At 42.4% G+C, this 23233-nt stretch overlaps 1 protein-coding gene across 13 annotated transcripts in view; it reads right to left on the bottom strand.

Annotated features, from left to right (window-relative positions):
• RIMS2 (regulating synaptic membrane exocytosis 2) overlaps window positions 1-23233 on the bottom strand; it is a 2919733-nt gene that overhangs the window by 703135 nt on the left and 2193365 nt on the right. For all 13 annotated transcript variants that reach the window (XM_069621474.1, XM_069621475.1, XM_069621476.1 and 10 more), the window contains one exon: window positions 9844-9906. In XM_069621474.1, the coding sequence (XP_069477575.1) occupies window positions 9844-9906 (63 nt within the window). The remainder of the gene's footprint in view (window positions 1-9843; window positions 9907-23233) is intronic.

The raw sequence follows: 23233 nt of genomic DNA, 5'->3' as shown, positions 1-23233 counted from the left end.
TAGAATAGAAAACAATCACTTCCGATATCTCGGGGTACAGATCACGATTGACCTCACACAATACGTGCCCCAAAACCTACATCCAATCAGAGATAGATTTGCGAATGATGTGAAGCACTGGATGGCCCTAGCCCTCACCCTACTGGGGAGGGTGGCTCTGTTTAAGATGCTGGCTGTTCTGCAGTTCCTCTACATCCTGCAAAACGCACCACTACATATACCTAAATTAGAATTCCCGAAAAATAGACGGGATACTTAGAAAATTGTTATGGGGAGGAGGACACCCTCGAATTGCTCTGAAAACCCTACAGCGCTCCGTATGGGAGGGAGGTATCAGAATTCCCCACCTCCAAACATATTACTGGGCAGCCCAGATGCCAATAGTAAACGACATCCTACATAATAACCCAGAATTACCACACATCAGAGTGGATAGCCAGGCGAGATAAGGGCTTACCCCAGTAGAGACTCTCTATCAAAGCACAGCACGCCCGACCCCCAACACAACAATAGCACATAGAACACAAATATGGATAGACGCACACAAGCACCTAGGCTGGGAGGGGAAGGTCACACTAATGCAGCCCATGTGGCGAAAGAAACATCTACCAGAGCTCAGCAAACTTCCGAAATGGGCAAACTGGGAAGCAGCTGGGATAATAAGACTACAACACATGATCCAAGACGGGCAAATAGTAACATTTCAGACCCTGAGAGACAAATTCAAGCTACCCTCCACAGAACACTTCCACTACCGACAGTTGCGACATGCACTCAACACAAGCGCGATAGACTTTCCCAACGTACCAGAGTGCACAACGATCGAGAGGAACATTGTGATGGAGCGTATTGACAACAAAATAACCTCCACAATGTACAATGTGATTGCCTCATTTGCCACAACGGAGCTTATGGACCTGAAAGCAAAGTGGGAAAGAAATGTGGGGCCATTACAACTGGAGGACAGGACCACAGCCCTCATGTATCCTAGAGAAACAGCTATTTCGGCCAGAATCAGAGTGATTCAACTCAAAATTCTACACAGGATTCACTATCCAAGAGAAGCCTTACATAAGTGGGGGAGAGCAACAGACCCCAACATCCACATTCTATGGGAATGTCCACAAATCCAATACATCTGGCAGAAATGTTGTGACAGATTATCAACGGTCATTGGCCGAGTGATACCATTGGACCCTAAACTGCGAATACTGGGGATAGATGAAGACATAGAGATATCCCGCTTTGAAAACCTTATGCTTGCAACAACTACAGGCCTCGCAAAAAGGAATGTGGCCCAGCTGTGGGGCTCTGCCTCTACCCCACAATATGAACAATGGATAACAGATGTAGATATGTGTGTGTCAATGGAAACAAGAGTATATACCACCACAGGATGCCCAACGAAGGCATATAAGATCTGGCAGAAGTGGGAGGACAGCTAAGGATGACGAGAAGCTGTGGTAGGGGCCTGATGAACTGCTGAGCTCCATCTCAACTATGTGTATAGTGGAAGTCCATAGACTTAATATACAAAGTGCCCGTTAAAACGTAAATGAAAGAGCCGTGCATCGAGAATGATTGTATGCCTGTATGCCTGTATGTCTAAACTATGTTATGTATTGATTGATTGTTTACCTTAAAAACAATAAAATATGTCATAAAAAAATGGGACAGATATGACAGCTCTAGATGCCACAAATCTGAACCCATATATTCAAATAACCATAATAAAATTGACAAGTCAGACACCAAAAAACTGGGAACTTTTTCTTTTACTGAACGTAGGAACACCATGAGTTTAGAGGGAGATAGCTTCCCTGATTTAGTAACCGACTGGGTAGATCAGACAGTAGAGAAGCATCATAACATCGAAATAATAATTTGCAGAGACCTCAACGCAACTTGCTTTGAGAAAGAATGGAAAAAGGTAAAGTCGAAGCTAAGTCACAATGACAGAAAAACACTTTAGGGGAAGATCTGGATGGAAGAAATGGAGCAGAGGGGCATACACACCCTAAATGGTAACACCATTGGCGACATGCCTCTGGCTCCAACTTGGTCTAATGGTCAAACAAAAGCGACACTGGACTAGATCTTCGTATCAGAAAATCTGTTGCCAAGAATTCTACAACTAAATGTGAAAACTGACCCCCACATTGATCATGATCTGGTCATCATTACGATATCGGAACGTGAAAAGGACATAAAAACATGCTGGAATGGAGAGCTGGAATTAGAGAATGGACGAAAGCATCTACGGATAAAGCCAAAAGACATCCCAACCTTATAAAAGGTTTGAAAAAGTGGCAACTCCAAGACCTAAACTCAGTAGAATACAATCAGATGCTAACAGGCTTCAAATAAAATTATGCACAATTTTAAAAGCCACAATTCAAAGCGATCCATTTTTTCGATACAGATGTAGTAAAAAAAAAAAAAGCAGCTGAGGAAAGATCTGTGTTCCTTGAAAACATTAAAACACCAAAACATCCGAACAAAAAAGAGGTGGTATGTAAAAGAAAACAGCAATATATGAAATGGCAAGTCACATAAAACACTACTACTCCGAAGAGATGCTGAACATATGCTGAGAGCTTTGAGCAACTCAAACAGCAGAAATCAATGGCAACTAATAAATGAAAGAAATGGCAACAAAGAAGCGTGCCTCTTAAATCCAATTGCAGAAAGCATGTGGATAAATCACTTTAAGAACCTATTTAATGACGGAAAAATCACTCAAGATCGAACTGATGAAGATCTATCTACACCTGAGCCTTGGAATCTAGAATTTAACCAGGAAGATATTAATAAAGCAAGTGCTTCACGAGCACCATGGCCTGACAGACTTTCCAACGCAGTTATAAAAGCTAATCCGGAAATGTGGTCAGAATACTGTGAGATGCTAGTCAAAAGAATAGCCAAACAAGGCACAATACCCAAATCGTGGAAAGCAGCAATTAGTCGACATTTTTAAAAAAGGGGACATGTTTCAACCAGCAAATTATCGACCTATCGCGCTTCTTGAATGTGTTGGAAAAATCTTTGCCACTGTAGTAGGCTGTAGTCTTAATCTACTCTTACTAGGCCTACTGAAAGAAAGAGCTCCACGCAACAAGCAAAGAATATACGTGGCCAGCATTGACCTCCAGCAGGCCTTTGACAGCATAGATTGAAGTCTGCTATGGGAAAAGCTGGAATCTAAGGGATGTCCGACTGAACTACTAAAAGCTATGAAAGAGCTTTATTCTGGCACGTCTATGCAAGTAAAACTTGCTTAACGCGGGAACCTCTCATGCAAAATTGAGACAAAAAACAGGCTAAAGCAGAGTTGCCCTTCAGCCGCCACCTTGTTCTGCTCTATATGGAAGTCATGAAGACGATACCGGAAAATAAGCTCTCCTTTCCTCCGAAAAAAAATAGTAATGAAGTTGGTAGACTTCTCTACGCCGACAACCTGATCCTTCTAGATAAGACAAAGATGGGCCTGCAGAGGTCTTTAAATAAGCTGGAAAAATATGTCTTTAACAAACATTTGAAAATTAATGCTACAAAATCGGAAATCATGGTGCTAGGTGATAATTGATGGAAGAAGAACAAAAAAGAAAGTTGGGTACTGGCCGGAAACAAACTGGAACCGGTTGAAGAAATGAAATACCTGGGCATCCAGTTAAGTTTGTCAAAAGGTGAAAGAGCCTGGACAGACACCCTGAGAATAAAAGTGAAAAGACTTACTACACAAGGGAAAGCCATAGATAGAAGATACAGGAAAAACCTCTATAAACAGAAAGTGTCCCCTGCACTTTTATTTGGAGGAGAGACTTGCCTAGGAATACAACCTGAGCGTTGGAACCTTTTAGAAGGCCAATTTTGGAAAACTATCTTACATTTATCAAAATCCATTCCAATGGCAGTACTCCAACAAGAATTGGGTTTGCTTTCTCTCATCGCACAAATTACATTTAATAAGCTAAAGCTCTACATAAAGGCAACGCTTAGTGATTGCCCTGCGCAATTTGAGTTTCTTGGTATGCATAAATCAGGAAATAAAGAGTGGGTCTTAGACGAATGGAAAATAGATTGTAATTGAATCATGACCTACCTTGAAACCACCCCAGATACCCTAGCCAGTAACCCAATGGTGGTAAAGAAGATTCTCTGGGCAGACGATTGGCGCAAATCAGATTGAAATCTTAGACACACACTCTTTTAAAATCCAACTTGGGAGTGATGAATGTAACCCTTGGCTATCTGAGCAGACTTCCACATCATAAACAACGAGACCCATTACTACGGAAATGTACTACACAACAAAAACCACTCTTCAAAGATATGGAAGACTTCAGAAAAGCACAGACTGCCGCCTTTGTAAACTTGAAAGGGAAACCTTAAGACATTTGATCCTATTCTGTCCGAAATTGAAAGACCTGAGGATCACTTATCTGCATGATCAAATTGTAGACTTGGGCGGGCTTGAAGCCACAAAATGGTGGGAACTTATATATGAATGCCGAAACAACGGAATACATTTTGCAACTTTAAAATTCATAGAGGCAGCATTGAAAAAATTGGGGGAGAAAAGTGAAGTGATTTAAAATAAGTTGACTAAGATGGACAATGGTAACGGTAAAGAAAATGATGAGCAATGAGATGAAAAAAGTGATGTGTATTTTTAAATTGTGAAATAGAAATAGTGAAAAGTTTGTAATAAACTAATTACACTAATAATAACAAAAGATAAGAAAATAAGCATCATAATGGGTATGATATGATATGATATATGATATGATATGATATGATATGATAAGGCATTTGTAACGCGCCTATACACAGGTGTTTCAGGTGATCACAGGTGATAGTTATACAGTACTGTATCACTTGGGGGGTGCTGTGGGGTGTTGCACTCAGAGCTTTTTGAACGTTCTGGCCCCTTTTTTAGATTTAGAAATGTCCAAAAAGGGCTTAATCAGACTACTGGCTGTATAGTACTTTGCATTGTAGAAGGCAGTGGTGCCCACTGAGTACATGTCAATCATCGATGTTGAGAAGGGAAGTCTCTAGATTTATTTGACCAAAACGAAGCAACCTTTCATATATTTTGCATAGATGTTGCTATGCTGCTACAGTAACCTTCTCTTTTGCTTGTGCTTTACTTTAGACATCTGTCCATGTTAATAGAATGAGCTGCTGGAGTATGCCAATGGAGAGTACTGTCAGCTAAGGGTGTGCCTGTTGTAGGCTCTGGGGTTTCCAGGCTCTGTTCAGGAAAAGGAGGAGTGCAAGGTCAGTTACATTTAGGTGGTAACCAGAGCAGTGTTAATTTATTTTACTGTAACCATGCCTCATTCTGACTCCTTGGGCTTCCCTTCCTGTCATGTGAATTATGTTTGAGTGATAGCCAGGAGAGTGCTTATTTATTTTATTATACCATGCATCATTCAGATTCCTTTCGATTGCCCCCATTTGCACCCTGCTGGGGTAGAAACCAGGCCAGTGGCTATTTCTACTATTATACAGTAACCATGCATTATTCTGACTCTAACATTGGCAATGCTAACGAAAAGTGGGTGAACCACTTGTTGATATGGATGGACACAGGGAAGACATTGAGGGCATCCAGTTCACAGGCAGGATACCACTATCCCAGATTGGTTCAGCAAGATGGCCTTCAGGACAAAGTATCCCGTCAAAGTGCATTTATGGGGCGGCATCTCCAAGAAGGATCCTTGATCCCTGGTTTATTTGATGGCATAAAGGACCCAACATTCTTTGTCCCATTTAGATACATATATTACTTTGTTCTGCAGGATAATTATCAAAGAAACTTGAAGATCATGGATTAATCTGACAACATGAATAGATGTTATGAGGAATAACAACCTATACAGGTACAATTTCCATGTTGTCTCATTTCAGCCAATAGGCAACAATAACAGGAGTTATTTGGGCGAGGTAACAATATAATTCAATATATTCCTTTCGCTTCTTTTAGATCCAATTGAACAGGCGCTAAAAGATTTAAGGATAAACATGCAGCTGTCAATTTTGCAAATATTTTCCCTGATACAATATCTATTTTACTGAAACTATGATTGTACATCTCATTGTAATTTCTTCTCCTTTGTTTGTTCCCTCGCTCCTTCTTATGGATATACATATGGGCAGTAATTCATATTTGACAACTAAATATTGATGGCATATGTGAAAACGAATGTATGTGAAATTATGACAATTTTGAGTTTTTTGCCTTCGGAAAGCCTGTATTTGGGTGAAACATATGCATGTACCGTGATAGGTTTATGTTGGCACTTTGGGATAATGACTTATGGTAAAATGGTAAATTTTGATGAGTACAACTTCACATAGTTATTGTTCATGTGAATATCATGTACAATCTAAATTAAAAGAGGATTTCTTCCTAATTTACAAAATTGACCTTACCAAAAAAAGACCCAGCACATATTGCCTAATTGTTTACATTACAAATGACGTATCAGATTAGACTGTCTAGCGGATAACAGTCTTTGTTAGGCATCTGCAGGAGAAGACAAGGATGTTTAAAAAAATATTATTGACTGAATTGTGGATAGGCGCACTGCCTAATATTCACCATTCAATATCACAAGTATCCCAGTCATGTATTGGTGCTATAAAAACAGTACATTGCCTTTATAATGGCTCCCAATCTGTGTTCTGTATCCAGCTATGGCGACGGTTTAAAGTCAGTGTGAATGTGCTGCCTTACTGTAAAAGCAATCAGAGGCTGATAGGGGAGATTACTCAAGTGTGGGCTGCAGGGGCTGCAGGAGGGTGGGTTGATGCTGGATAATAAACACATTGTGGGCCACCACCTCAGATGTGCTGTAGTTAAGCAAAGTGCAAATGAAAGATGCTGAATATGTTGCCGGGCAGGTTGTTGGGGATGTTGGGGTGTACTGTAACATGGAGCTCTGGAAGTACTGTGCTGTTAGCATAAGCCAGATAACAGCAATTGTACTACTGTATGTATAGTGTAAATTGTACATTACATCGGAACTGGTGGTTAGCTCCCAAGTAAAGCACGTTTTCTTCCTCAATGAAAGGTTCTGCTACCATTTTCTTCTTGAACTTTATTTTGAGCTTATGCAGCTTCTACTCAACATCCCTTCATTCCTGAATTACTTCCTAAAGAGGTTTCACAGCTAGGGTGAAGCAGTGCTCTGCTCTCAAACAGTCTGTAACTGTTACTGAAGGGAAATTCAGAGAGTGTGATAGCATACCAAGTACCGTACCTTTTCTTTTAAGTTGCCTTCAAGTGTCACATGCAATTATCCTCGTTTGATCTTTAGATTACCAGGATGTACTGTCAGGTGGACAATTTATTGCATGAATGTGTTGAACATCTATGCTTTTGAAAAGAAGCCAGGTAGAGCAGAGCATGAGTCTGTTTAATAACACTGAAGATTTCTAAGTTAATCAGGTAGGTTTTATCATTCAAATTGTAATTGTGTAATATAATTCAAAAAATATATGGAGTAGTGTTTCCTCTCTGAAACTATATACAAAAAGGTAGCAATCCCCCTGTTACAATGAATCTTTTCTGCATTCCATAATTTTCACTATTGCGTACAGGTTGAATGAAACTGATTAGGGTGGGTAAACAGAAAGAGAATTATTTGATTAAAAGCAATTTTAGAAATGTGCAACCAAAAGTGGTGCAAGAATGAAAATCAATGACATTCTGAAAATCGCAAAATGCTCACAGGTGAAAGAGCCAAGGGAGTAAAGAAACATCTTTTACCAAAAACATATTTTCAGGCCTAAAAAAAAGTCGGGACAAACTAAAACAGATTTCTGAAATGTAAGGCTCCGTGATTGCACACTTGGGTAAACAGGTGGTAGCATTATGACGAGCATGAAATTTGCACCTGTAATGCTAGATTTTCATATAATCATTGCAGTAATCAAGATAAGTAGGAATCAAACAATCTATAGTGATAATGTAAAACTACTTACACACTGATGAGAACAGGTCTATACAAGTGTCATGCAAGGCCATGTACATATTTTGTTCTTTATTTGATGTATCCACTCGCCAGGCTTCATTTTCTCATTAAAGCCTGGATGCAAACAATCTGGAACTTGAGACACTACATTCAAATGTAAGGTGTGGTAGATGTACTGGCAGGAAGACTAATGTCAGAATGAGTGATGGTTGTATAGGACATGGAAGAGACCATAGAAATCACACCTCTCCAAAGCAAGCAAGGTGGATTAGTAATCAGTGACAAATGCTAATATGGTGGACATTTTTAGATGTCCAACAAGTGGAGCAAAATAAGGAACAAGATTGATGAAAAAAGTATACTGTGTGCATTGCAGCACCATCTGTTTGGTTTAGCGTGGCTTTTCACTCAGTAATAAGTGTGAGTGCATACCAAAATACAAAGTAAACAACATGCTCATGTGCGTGCATAAAAATGAACGGGTGCAATATTTGATTAAAAGTAAACAATGATGGTCAATAGTAGACACAGTCAACAGTGAATTGCAATGAAAAGTGTCTGATGGATCAGAACATTGCATTTACACATCACATCTGACATGTATGTTCTATTCCTTCTTCCACTGAGCCAGGAAAGGGATACACTGCTTTGAATTCCGTACATTAATGAGTATATGTGGATGGAGGAATAGAAGTATGAATGTTATGGATATAACAATAATGGCCTTTTATGTGGCAGAGCAATGAGCTATAAATGTTCAAACATGTTCACTGAACACTGCAGCCTGTATCTACTTTAATAAGGGAATATTTGTGGGTCAGACATGTTTATCCGTCATAGGAATTCTACTGCTGTATTGAGTTGTTGCTCAAACCATTCTGTCACCTTAATATTTTATATCAGTGCCACTAGTGATGTTCAGTAACTAATGTTTGTTTGATGGAAAGACACTGAAACATAATATTACTCCTAACAATATTCTAGCTTTAACTCCTACAATGGGTGTTGTTTATAGTGTGATTGAAGAGGAGACAAACAGTACATCAGGAATAACACTCTGTCAGATCTTACAGTTTGGTTCAACGTCTCTATTTGGCCTACTCATTTGGCACATCATTGATTTGGCACAAACGATGCAGGAATAGAAGGGTGGGCATAACAGGGTGTATCAGCTGACGAGATGACATTAGAAACTCTAATAACCACAGCACATCTTGAGGCATGCATTATATATGTAAATTTGATCATTTGTCAGTGATATTTCTTCCAATTTACCCATTCAAAATCTGTATTTCTAAGTAGATTTGAAAGTTAGAAAACAGTAATATACTGAAAGCCGCAATTATATTCTTGGATGCATTGGTTTTTCCACACAAAAGAGACAAACATCATGCAAGCCTTGAACAAGACATTTTGTGGCAATGAGGTTTCACTTTAAGAGATAGATATGAATAAAGAAAAACATTTGCTATCATCTAAACAAAAACATACAACCCAGAGGATCCACCAAAACCTCCTTCTGCCAAACATCATATATTATTCCTCCCCATGTGTTTATAAATGGTACTGAAATAAATCCCTACCTCCAAAGGAAATCATACCCCTGGCTCTTTTTCAAACTATACCATTGATTTTTTTAATCGTCTTTTGAATGAGAAACCTGTTAAACTTAGATTCACTTTAAGAGAAGTGCTATAACATGTTTTTCCTGACGAGGTATAACAGCAAGGGAAGAAAAGAAACTCTAAAACTAGAAAATAAGCAGGAACGTAGTGAAGGAGTTTAGGAAAAGTTGTATACAATCAGAACACAATAGGAAGAAAATATTACTTGTTACCACACGCTATTCTGTACTTACCCATAGTTTTCAGCTGAACCATTGACTACATGATCTGCCCATGAGCTTGAACCATTGTACAACCTTTACAATGTAGTCAAAATAAAATAGTGTTAAGGAAATAGAAAATAAAATAATAAAAATAGAAGTGTAATTGTTTTATTTTTCCATGCTCCCTCTCAATTCGGAGACATAGAGGCAAAAACGTTGAAGAGCACTTTAGTACACAATTTTACACTTGTTCAATCAAGTACTGCATGTTTACAATAACACTACCATTTTGTAAACTGTCACAAGGTACCAAAGGGGTGCTCTTTTTTTCATACACATAAAACAGAGACCAAGCTGATGGTTTAGTCTTCTTTAGGTTGATATTTACAACAAAATGAAAACCTTCCAAGAAATCCTACAATAAAACATTCCTCTGAACATTTTTTGCTGACAATAGTTAGACAATTACAGTTAAAGGGCAGACATTATGCAAATCTGTAGCACTCTATATGTGGATTACGTAGTAGAGGTCAAAAAAGGTAAACTCAAATCAGCAAGACTGCGTTGGCAACTATAAACATGTTAATGTTCAGGGGTGATGTGAGAATCCTTCACTCCCTCTCAAACCCAGATGGTTGCATCAGCAGTTAGTACATATTCCTGGTAGAAACAAGTGAAAACAAAATGCTAGTTTAATTAAGCAATAAACCGTAAGCCGCGGGGGCATTACCGATCCAGCTAATGCCCCTTGGCCCATAGTTACAGGCCTGAGCGAGGTTCAACCAGAATGTAACAACCATTCTGATTGGCCCTCGTCGGGGCTTTACCCGGCAGGAATCCCTCGGCCGGGATGCCACTCCTTTCTTCCCAGCGTGGGGCGTGGCAGCCCCTCAGCCAATGAGGAGGCTTGAAGTAGGGCCATCCCTGCTCCGAGCCTAGACACGGCTGGAGGCCGCCAATGTCCCCCGTCGGGGATTCAGGTACTCCCCCCCCCCCCCCGTCCCATGCACACAATTGCCTCCCCACCCTCCCAAACCCACTTACCTTTGTATTTCTCCTTTTCGGGAGTGAACTCTCTGGGAACACCTCTGTCCCCAGCGCGTCCACTCCCGATGGCCGCCATGGAAAGCGAAAACAGACTCCATTTTCCCTTCCCGGTGGCCATTTCCTTTGATATCTTTATTCCATGCTATTGGTACCCCGGTCTGGCAGGCCGGGGTACTCGTAGCTATAAACCCCTCGCACAGGGCATTACCTGACTCGGTAATGCCCTCAGGGCATTGCTTAATTATTATACCTCTTGGGGAGAGTAAACGGCTAGTAACTGGCAGAACAAGCAGCATAGCTTGAGGAATGGGGAATAATGCGGTTGTTCTCTTGCGCCGCTTTCCTTCAAGTATTACACTTGTAGAACAAAAGTGGAAATGCACAAACAGCAGGGGTAATGGGTATTCAAAGACCTATTGACAGTATGCGATGCCCCTCCCAGTATATCAAACTATATCCTATTCTACTCTCTCTACCAAAATATGTATCTTAACAGTTTGATGTAGGAAATGGAATTGGCAAAAGTACAAGAAACCAGCAACCGAGCAGGGCAATGGAGGTAAAAAATCAGGTAACAGGTGGCAATGGGTTGTCCTCTCACACCTATTACCAAAACCAGTGGCTTTCACCGTGACCCACCCAGCAACCTTAGAAGAAGAGAGGACTGACTGTACAAAGACTTGCTCTTCCAAAACAATATCCACATGTTCACATGCATACTGATGTGCCATTTTTGGAGGGTTAATATTGGCATGCTTAAATCACCTAAAACGGTTTCCAATAATGCCTCACTTTGAAATATTTTGTTAAAAAGACAGGAAGATACTACTGTGGTTTAAGAAGACCCATTACAATCAGTCGTAGAACTTTTCTGATAAAGCTTTAGAGGTAGTGTGCTCCAGAGAACAGAAGCTTGCACTACAAAATGTAACTACCCAGTTGGGTCTTGCAAAATGTAGGGACAATGGGCAAGCATCCAATCTAAGGGATCTTTGACGTTGGTAGGGCTTGATATAGTTGTGTTAGTAGGTTGAGACTCTACCATCAAATGACTTATGGGTAAGGCAACAGGTATTATATTTGATTCCGGGGGAAACCGGGAGCTAGTGAAGATGGGACCAGGATTGTGAAGCGGGATGGCGGGGTTTCAATTTGAAGATCAATCTGGCTGTCTCACTTTGAATTGTCTTAAGTTTGGCAACTGAGAACAGAGCAAGGCTGATGTAAAAGGATTTAGCATAATGAATCCTTGGCAGAATGATGGCTCTGAGAAGAGAGGCTCGGTGAGATGTAAGTTGTGATGTTCTGAAGTAATATGAGGTAACAATCACAGGATTTGATGCAGTGGTTGACCACCAGGTTATGAAGAGTAAGATTGTTGATGAAGAGGATTCCAAGACTGCAGGTGACTTACAGAAGTACAGGGGAAACAAAATCAGGGGGAAAAGTGAAAGTAATGCATTAGAGACAAGAGCACATTTACAGGTCAATCAAGGAGCAGTGGTAATCTGGATACAGTAGATCCGAAATCACACTTAGGAATTCAAAAAGCAGTTGAGTTCTTTTCTGAAATGCAGGGGACTTGGAGTGTTATCCTGATTAAGCTACTAGGGCTGGCATTATACCGTTATCCTTTCCCAATCGACAACAAGCTTCCATGCTTTAAAGGAAAGCTTGAGTGCAGTTGTTGCACCTCTATCATATGCATCCTAGTACTGGCTTGTCATCATGCCTCATATTGCTTGAATCAGCAAATTCGAGTCTACACACAGCCAAGTACAAAAAAGAGCCGCCCTCATCAGACTCTGGTCTTGATACTACCCCATAAGCGTGCACAATTCACCAACCTATGGACAAGCGTCAGCACTGGAACACCACTTCCAAATTTACTGACACATTATAAAAGATTGTTTACATTTACGTGACCCACAATGTAAAAGGAGGCCTATAAATCTAGACGTGTTAACAATGCACGGTTTGTAGCAGGCACTTCTTCTAGATGGTGCTCCCTAGCACCAGTAGGATAGATTTTATTTTAGGAGTAGGTCATAAACTCAACTGGCAGCAATCTAGATCAATTTCATTGTGAAACCTAATCGGTCAAGTGTCCTCATCAACTTGCCAATTTGGGAGGCTAGAGGATGAAGTTTAGGAAGGCGCTTAAGACTTCTATTCAGATTAAGTAACCAGATAAGAAACATCATTGGACCTAATTTTGGGTCCCAGGCCATGACACAACCATTGTCTTTGTTTTCCTCTTAATTTGAATATCTTGTTAACACTTCAAGGCAGGAATATGTTAAAGCAATTTAGCCCTTTAAAATTCTTAGCCCTTTAAAAATCAGGATAAACTGCTAATCTTTACCAACATTTACCAGCCTCCAGCACCAAGGCCCACACTAGGCCCTCCAAGGCCTGCTCCTTCATTATTTCCTTCCTCTTCACTGTAGCAGCACTGGTGACCCTACGCTCCACTAGGCTCCTTTCTGCTCTGAGATCATCCCTACAAGGCAGCAAAGCAGGTAAACCCAGATGGGCTTGGGGCGATCAATTAAAGTATAATGTTTGTTTTTTATACTTTTTCTGAAAATGTTTCTTGATCTGCCCAGTGGGGCACGACTGCTATTTCATCTGTGCTGGGTTCTTTTTAATACACTTTGGGTTGATGCACAACCTCATTCTGCCGCATTTACCCAGTTGGGCCTCAGTTTCTGTGCCTGGGCAACCATATTCAACATGACTGATACCATCTGCACATTGAAAGTGCCTCATCTTTCCGGCCTGCAGGATCTGTGATCGGTCAGCCTGGGCGATTTAACACCAATCACGAAAACCAGCAGGCGAGAAGCCGGCCCCCAGTACCAAAGCCCACAGTAAGGCCCCTGTCTAAGCGTGACTGAACACCTTTCCACATAACGTTTTTCCAGACTTTCAACACTAATGGATCCATAAGAAATTCCATTCGCCTTGGTAAGCAGCCTTGAGGCACAACGCCCCATCCTTCTTTCCTGGACACTAACCCTGTTTTTGCTGTTGTGTTCTTTTTCCTCTCTGCCCATTGATAGCTTCCTGTCCACCACTAACAACCTCACCAGCATGTTATGCATGCCTTAAAGTGCCTTTGACAAAAACAAATCGATTTTGGGTGTTTTTACATCTGTGCAGCCATTTTCGGTTTTGTGCTTAGAGTGCTTTGATTATAAAATCGAATGTAGGTATTTTTATTTCATGTGGGTGAGACCTTCCCTCTATGCTCACTGCTTGTTATTCACTTACCTGTGGAGTCCTTTCTGTGTGGCGGCCTGATTGATGGCACCCCTCACTCATGAGGTGTGGCTTTGCCAGTCTGTGTAATCGTACCTATTTGACTCATATGCTGCCTGATGTAGCCCCCTGCAACATTAGGTGAGGATTTGCCAGTCTGTGTAATCGTATCTATTTCACTCATATGCTGCCTGATGTCCCACCTGTACCATGAGGTGAGGCTTTGCCAGTCTGTGCAATCGTACCAATTTGTCTCATATGCCACTTGATGTAGCCCCCTGTAACATGAGGTCTGGCTTTGCCATTATGTGTAATCTTACCTATTAGACTCATATGCTGCCTGATGTAGCCCCCTGTAACGTGAGATGAGGCTTTGCCAGTCTGTGAACACACACCGTTTTATGACTATAAACATGTGTATTCTTGCACTTCACCAATGTACCATGCACTTACTGTAACCAGCGCCTAGATCCCTTAGGGCTTTGTTCGCTGAAATAAATGCAACAAAAAAAAAGAAAACTTGTGTGCTGGCCCCTTACTATTTATTTCCCTGTTCCCCCTCAACCCATATTTTCGATAGAGGGTCTGGATTTTCTTGTATACATGTGGTGTTTGATAAAACACCAAATAAATATAATAGAGAATAGCTTTAATAAGAGGGGATAGGCTGTTATCGGAGTGGGTGGACACTTCTGGGATTCCAAGTGCACAAACCTCTAATTTCTAGCAACAGCTCTGGGAGACATCAACAAGAAAATGTGTGACTATTGGAACGTGATTTACTTCAAGAGTGAAGGTGTCAATTCATTTTGAAAATCTAGAACATGCTTGAATGTGCTGTGACCCGGGTGTGATAACTATCCTAAAGTTAATGCTGGATTGTTATAACTCCCTAAAATATAGCATAACACATAACTCGCAATTTTGATCTAAGTTGGCTCATACTTTTTCAAAGGTGCAAAAACTCCACTGCACTAACTGAACATAATATATATCTTTCAAAGTCTCACCAAAAAAACCCTGAGGTTATGACATATTTCAATCTGCTTTGAAAAATCTTTAAAACAAAAATGTGTTTTACTGAGTGAAACAGAAGAAAAGAACAAGTTACCTACCCCTGGTAACATTGTTTTGATGGGATGTTCCTCCCACGTATTCCTCATTTTATGATAATTATCCTTCCAGCTTCAGCTGCTTCGGAATTCTTTTCTGACAGGGGGTGCTGTGTGCCATCTCGTGGAGTCGATGTCTCTCGAGGGCCTCTGTTCGACTATCGATGTCATCATCAGTATAAGTAGCGCACGCAGCGCCTGCTGACTCCAGTTGTGTTTTTGCCCTCTTGTAAAGGAATTACCAGGCGTACTATAGACCATAGGCTCCAAGAAAGTGTGAAGTGTAAAATTCTAGGTTGGGGTAGGCTGGAAGGGGCAATGAGGAATATGTGGGAGGAACATCCAATCTAAAGAACGTTACTAGGGGTAAGTAACTTGTTCTTTTAATGGATTGTGTCCTCCCACCTATTCCTCATGTTATGATAGACTCCCAAAGCAGTAATAATTTGGTGGTGGGAGCATGAATTATATTTTGTTTTAGCTGAAGTCATGGACAGAATGAAGGACCGCTTTTGCAAATTGTCCTTCCTGACTGGAAGATGAATCTAGGCAGTAATGTCTCACAAACGTGTGAATGGACGACCAAGTGCCCACTGAACAAATGTCTTTGATTGGGACATGTCTCTGAAGAGCAGCAGAGGTTGCCATGCCCCTTGTAGAATGTGCTCTCAATCCTCCCGGTGGGTCTTTGCCCGCTAATCTGTAACATTCCCCAATAGCCAGGATGATCCATCTGGATAGGGTCAGTTTTGTAACAGCTAAACCCCATTTAGGGCCTGTATTGCCAATGAATAGTTGGCCATTTTGACGAAATTTTGCCATTTTTGATATATAAAAACTGAGAGACATTTTTGGATCCAGCCTATGTAATCTTTCCTCCTCCTTTCCAGGATGAGGAGGTGGATAGAAAGTTGGCAAAATAATCCTTTGTGACAAGTGGAAGTCTGAGACTACGCTGAGAACAACCTTGTCTTTATAGAAAACCGTATGTGGGGGCTTACAGGAAAGTGCCTGCAACTCGCTTACCCTGCGGGCTGACTTTATTGCGATTAGCAGAACAGTTTTCAAGGTTAACAGTCTTAATGAACATGAGTGCATAAGCTCAAAAGGAATGCATGTTAGAAATGTTAACACGAGGTTAAGATCCCATACAAAGACTTTTAAGGAACTGGTGGAAATACATTAGTAAAACCCTTTAGGAATTGAACAATCAGAGAGATTTTAAAATATGAATCCTTCCCTGAGAAGCGCTTGAAAATAGATTGCGCTGCCAGGTAACCTTTAATTGTTCCAATCTGGAGCCCCAGATTCGCCAAATGTAACAAAAAAGAAAGCACCATAGAAAGGGATACACATTCTTATTTCTCTCACCAGCTGCTGAACTTGTTCCAACGGCAGTAGTACAACAATTTTGTTGCTGGCCTTTAACCATTTGGGAGGTCCCAATCCTTGTATCGCTCAGAAACCATGCGTGAAGCTTGAGAGTCTTGACCTCAGGATGGAGAACTGACCCTCCTTTCGCGAGAGAAGGTCCTCTCTTTGTGGAAGACGCATTGGAGGTCAGATGGACATGTCCAGAAGGTCCAGGTACTATGTCCTGCTGGCCCAATCTGGAGTAATTAGGATCATGGATTTCCCGAACTTTTTGAACCTCCTGATCACATGAGGAATGACGAGGACTGGAGGAAACGTGTAGAGGAGTGGAAATTCCCAGTCCACTACGAACGCGTCCCCTAGAGCTCATCCTGGGGGAAATTTCCTGAAGCAGAACAGTTTGTATGTCCGGTTGACACTGGTCGCAAACAGATCCACTTGAGGGATTCCCCAAAGTGTGAAGTTCTCTTGAAAGACTTTCTGAGCTATTTCACACTCGTGGGAGAATGTGCTCTGCCTGCTCAGAGCATCCACTGCTGTGTTCTGCTCTCCGGCTAGGTGACCTGCAGATAGGGAGATTCCTTCTTGAATTGCCCAGTACCAGAGCTGCATTGCCTCTCTGTACAGTGGTAGTGACCCTACACCTCCTCTCTTGTTGAGGTAGTACATGGCCAATATGTTGAACGCGTCATTATCAGGACATTCTTTCCCCATACAGAGGGCAGGAAGGCCTTCACTGCTAGTCTGATTGCCCTCGGCTCCAAAAGGTTGATGTGTAGTTTGCACTCCGATGTAGAGCAACACCAATGATTGTCAGGTTGTTCGCGTGGTCTCCCCACCCAGTGAGTGAGGCGTCCATCACTACAGTTATCTCTGGCAATGGCTGCCAATAAGATTCTCCCGTGAGAATGTTTTCCTTGAAAGTCCACCATAGAAGTTCCTGAAACACTCTGCCTGGAACTTTCAGGTGGTCTGACATTCGGCTTGAGAATTGTTGCCATTGAGTCCTTAGAACCCATGTGAGGAATCTCATTCTGCGGCGAGCCTCTGGCACCAGAAAAATGCAGAATGCCATAAGACTTAGCAACCTCAAAAGAAATCGAAGGTCGGAAGATGCTGAGCACTCTGGAATTTGATGACCATCTGCAGAATATGTTGAGCTCTCCCCTCGGGTGGCAAGGCTTTCCCCCAGGGAAGCATTCAGGACTGCTCCAATAAATTGGAGTCTTTGAGATGGTATCATGTGGGGCTTCTTGTAATTGAGGGAGAAGCCCAGTCTGTGGAGAGAGTAGCAGGTTACGCTGAAATGTTCCCGGGCTTGTGCGGGTGAATGTGCCCTGATCAGCCAATCGTCCAGCAAGGGGTAGACGATAATCCCTCCTCTCCTGAGACTCGCTGCCACCACTGCCATCAACTTGGTGAATATCCTCAGGCGGTGGCAGAACTCGAAACTGATCATGAGAACCACCAACCTCAGGTACATTCTATGCTTGTGATGGATAGGCACATGAAAGTAAGCATCCTGAAGGTCCAATGACACCATCCAGTCTTGGAGTTGGAGAGCCTGAAGGATTTGGGAAAGGGTAACAGTCTTGAATTGTCCTTCCTGAGAAACTTGTTCACGTTTCTTAAGTCCAAGATGGGTCTCAATCCTCCATCCTATTTGGGAACTAGAAAGTATGGGGGGTACCAACCCTTGTTCCTTTCCGCCACAGGTACTGGTTCTATCGCACCTTTCTCTAGCAGGGTCAAAACTTCCTGCACAAGGAGCGGATCCAGAAATTTGAAAGAGTTGTTCCCCGGTGGATGATCCTGAGGTCTTTTTTTGAAAAGGAAGGCAGTAACCTTGGGCTACAGTTTCCTGTGCCCAAGCATTTGAAGTAATGCCCGCCATTCTTTCAGATGCTGAGTAAGTCTGCCTCCCACCAGGGCGGTGTGAGTGAAGGCCTCAGAGTGGTTTCGAGGTGGCTGATGCAGCAGCTGAGGGTAAAACTGCTGCTGCTTGGGTTGGTTTAGCACCTCTTCCTCGTCCACCACGAGGGAATCTTCTCTGACCTCTTTGAAAGGCTTGTCCTTTTCCAACTGAGGAGTAGAATCCAAAGGTTTTACCCCCCCAAGAAGATGAAATGGAGCAGGGGTGTTCAGGATGTCTAATGGCGGCGCTAAGGGATTTAGCCACCACTTTGGAGGTCTGCAGATTTTCCAAACTCTCATCAGCCTTGCTGCCAAAGGGCATATTGAGGAGTCTAGACTGCACATCTGGTGCAAATCCTGACTTCCTCAACCACACAAATCTGAGTAACACTGTGCTAGTTGCCATGGATCTGCTGATGCGGTCGCCAGTATCCAGACCTGACTGGAGGCATTCACCTATTGTCTCCTTACCATCATTGATGATTGCTAGGAAGACGTCTCTTTCTTCACCTTCAGGGATGTGGTCAGCCGCCATAGCTATGCAGTCCCACAGGGTAAATGTAAACCTTGACAAGGTACAAGTTGCTTTAGTTGACTTTAATGCCACACTACCAGCAGTAAATATTTTTCTCGCTCAGGCATCTACTCTCTTATCATCCCTATCAAGGGGGATAGAGGGGTATGCTGACTGCTTAGTAGATGTTGCAGTCTGAACAACCAAACTTTCTGGTGTTGGGTGTTTTGTCAAATGCTCTGGGTCTCTGCTGGATGGCCTATATTTTTTAACAAAATGTTTATTTACTGCAGCTGCAGTCTTTGGTGTTTCCCAATTTGCCAAGACCCTTTATTGTAGTGCAATGTGAATGGGCAACATTTGATATTTTTGGGGACCTTGATCCAAAATATCTGTCAGGTCATCCTGCTCAAAATGAGGAGTAGGCCTGCTCCATCCGAAAAACTCTATTACCTTGTTCATCAGCTTCCTATATGAGGAGTCAGCATGATCAGCAGGATCTGGTTTACCAAATTCTAGTTCGGGAGAGGTATCTAACCCACTGGCTGATTGAGGGTTATCATACAAGTCTTTAAACCTAGACTCTTCTGAGATGAATTTCTCAGTCATATTAGGGGTGCCATATTGTAACCGCAAAGGAGGTGTTTTATCATGTGAAGGTTCAAGACTTTAAAAAGTCTTTCTTTGGCAAAGCTTTGAAAATCTTTTCCTGGTGTACTGTTGGCTTCACCAACTTCGATGTAATCGTCGACAATGACTTCGAAGACAAAGTCGACTTTGACACTGGCGTTTACGGCTCCAATGCCGATGTTGTTAGCGAGGGCATCAGCGTTGCCGACTTCTTATGGTTTTTCGAAGGAATCCTCCATGGACTGGATTCTTGACTTGTAGAAGCCCTTGACTATTTCTCATTAGATCGATATTTTTCTCTATGCTGTACTGGCTTATTGCTCAGTCTCAAAGATTTCGTCTTTGACTTCCCTTTGTCATCTTGATGCCGATCGACAGGGGTATGGGCTTTCTGCTTATCCTTTGAGGGGGTCGGGCCGCATTCTCGAAGATCTTAAGCATTTAATTACGAAATGCATCCCATTTTGCTGGGGAGTCCAACTTAGTTGGACATTTCATTACCTCGGCCGAAGAATCACTAGAAGTCAAAGGTGACCTATGAAGCCGTTTCTTGGCCTTCTTCGAAGAAGACGAAGAACGGTGATATCGACTTCTCGATAGAGATCTTTTAGAACTTTTCCATCGATGAGAATCCCTTGACTCATCAGACTTCCTTTTTGAGCTCTTTGAAGGAGGCTTCGAAGGCAACCTCCCAACCGCCAATTTACGTTTACGATCCCTCAGAGCCTTTTCGGTCATCGCCTGATAGGAGCTACAGTCGGAGGTACGGTGACCGGTACCAAGACACCACAGACATATGCGTTTTAGGCGTTGATGGAGTCGAAGGGGAAGACATTTTCGATGATCGAAAATTGCTGACGAAGTTCAGTGAAGAACCAAAGCGTGCCATAATTCTTCAAAGCATTAGCTCGGAAAAACAGAACTGAAGCCAACGGGTGCTGCGTGCTTAGAAACCTCTAGCTATTAAGCGTGTTACAAATAACCTATCATATCATAATGACGTTGACAGTCGAACTGAGGCCCTCGAGGGACATCAACTTGATGAGACGGCACACAGCGCCCCCTGCCGAAAAATGTTTCTGAAGCAGCTGAAGCTGGATGTATAATTATCATAAGATAAGGAATACGTGGGAGGACACAATTCATTTGAAAAAAAAGCTACTTAGTCCTTACAGATATTGGTGATATGTATGTGGATATACAATAGAATATTACCAACAGTGGGTAAAAATTTCAAGTTGCAAGCCATTAGCCAGACATAAAAAGTTAATTCTAACTACATATACATCCAGCACACCATTTCCTATTCTCCAAGACTAGCCAATCCCTAGTTACAGGTGCAGATTTTGAGCCCTTGTAGCAAGGTAGACCACGCTTGGGACCATTGCGCCATAAGGCATCAGAAAATTGTAAGTAATGGTATTCAATGAAAATAAATAACAATTTTCAAAGTGAGGAAATTTACAATTAAGGCAGCCCGTAAAGAGTGGTTTACAAATTGAATATTAAAAACAATAACTACCAAGAGATAAAATGCTGCATTCATAAAAACACATTTGATTTACATGTGTCAGGCACTTATCAATTCAGTAACCATTCCTAAGAAAAGATGTGGTCTTATGCTGTGATACATGTACATCAAATGAGTGTTTCATACTGCTCTACGCAAACCACTTGTATTTCTTTCAAATACCTAATTATATGTGGCCTGCCTTTGCACAGCAGAACAGCAAAATAATATTTGCAGTGGTTTCAATGCATGAGGAAGTTTATCACTTGACAGACAAGGACAGTAAACAGTGATGGCCCCTGGGACAGTAAACAGTGTCCTGTCAGAGGTCACATCTTTGCCTTCTGCTGTTCCTCTAAAAACAAATAGTGTCTGCTGAGTGTCCGGTGTGGCCGTGATACTGGGCCTCATTACAAGGTTGGAGGTAGCCTTGCTGGTAAAACCGGCAAGGCTACCTCCAAACTTGCATGTGGGTACGGCACCAGCGAATTGGCAATTACTGGGCTATTCCAGCCCAGCCGGACCTGGTAATTGCTCTTTTGCGGGTGCCGGGCCCGGTACATCCCCATTCCCATTTCAGCCCCATAGGACTCAATGGGAATATGGAGGGTGGTAGCACCGGTACCGTTAAAGATGGTACCGGTGCTACCATCATGTTCTGCTCGTGGGTAGAACCCATAGTATGGCGGTACGGTAGCAACGGTGCCAGTAGCGATACCGGCGCTGTTGTTGCCTTACCACCATACTTGTAATGAGGCCCATTGTGTCTATTCCTCGTGGATTATTGGATTGTTCAACAACATACGTGAATACTGTTGAACTTTTACAGCAACACGAGAAAAAGTGACAGAAAGCGAGGAAAGCAAGGAGAAACCAGTCTCTCTTCACTGGCCGTCACAAAGCGCCCTACCTCCGCTTGCGCTCGCTAGCATTCAAAACCTGGCATTCTAGCAAAGCGTAGCAGAGTGTCTGCTGAGTGTCCGGTGTCAGGAACCCGCCTTCCCTGAGGAGACGGTAAGCAGGAGGAGTCATCCTCCAGTGTAAAGATCATGTCCTCGCCCCCAGCGCCTCCAACTTCCCTGTCGATCAGCCCCCTGCGAACTGTAATGCTTATAACATCAATGAGGGACAAGGGGGAGCACCTGGAAGGCCAATTCTTCACGGGCGAGATGGAGGGGCATTGTTCGACACCAGCCGGGATAACGCAGATACATACTCCGAAAATTCGAACGTACGGTAAGTCAGTTGCGGGCTATCCATTTAACATTGAGGTAAACATCGGGGCGAGTAGGGCACAATACATTGACAATTCTCTCCCGCTAAAAACTGTGGAAAACAGTGCATTGGACGCAAACTTAAATGTAGGTGGGTTCGTGATCTCGCCAGGGCTACTGATTGGATGCGAACCTACGCAGGCTTCTAACCTACGTAAGGAGAAAACCCAACTGAAGAGGACTCTAATGGAAAGAATGTAATGATTAAGCCAAAGACTCAAACTCGGTCAGAGACTGAGACCGTGACCGAGAAGGGCACGATGGCTGGTGAGCTTTCTGAACCTAGCCAGTCAGCCCAGGCAGAGTGGGAATGGAAGGAAACCTCGCAGGTGACAAACCCATTTGGTGACAATACGATGGAGCACAAATATAAAAGATAAAATACGGCCTGGTCACTAAAAGGAAAAACTCCCAAGATGTTGATGAAGTTGTCCTGTTTTGCCCTCCAACTTCACAGGAGTTAAGCCCAAACATGGTGGCGGAGAACGTAGTTAGTCCGCTAAAAGGTCACGTCATCAGTGGGGACTGGCCAAGTGCAAGGCATATGGCTACTTTATATGAGGAACCGGGGTGGAGGTGCCACCAAACTATAAAAGTCTATGTACACGTGCCCATCACAGGAAAAAAAATATTTGGAAACCTCAGAGACTGATGCCATTGGGAAACATGACAGGACAAAGGTTTATTTTTCACGGAACACGAATAGCAGACGGTGAAGTTATTAATCAAGTTTCTTTTCTTCAAGGCCAGAAAACAAAGGTGAATGAAGAAGATCTGGAAA

Source organism: Ambystoma mexicanum, chromosome 5q, assembly GCF_040938575.1.
Source record: "Ambystoma mexicanum isolate Mex_15411 chromosome 5q, UKY_AmexF1_1, whole genome shotgun sequence".
NCBI lineage: Eukaryota > Metazoa > Chordata > Amphibia > Caudata > Ambystomatidae > Ambystoma > Ambystoma mexicanum.
The sequence above is the reverse complement of the archived record's forward strand: the minus strand, read 5'-3'. Positions and strand labels throughout refer to the sequence as shown.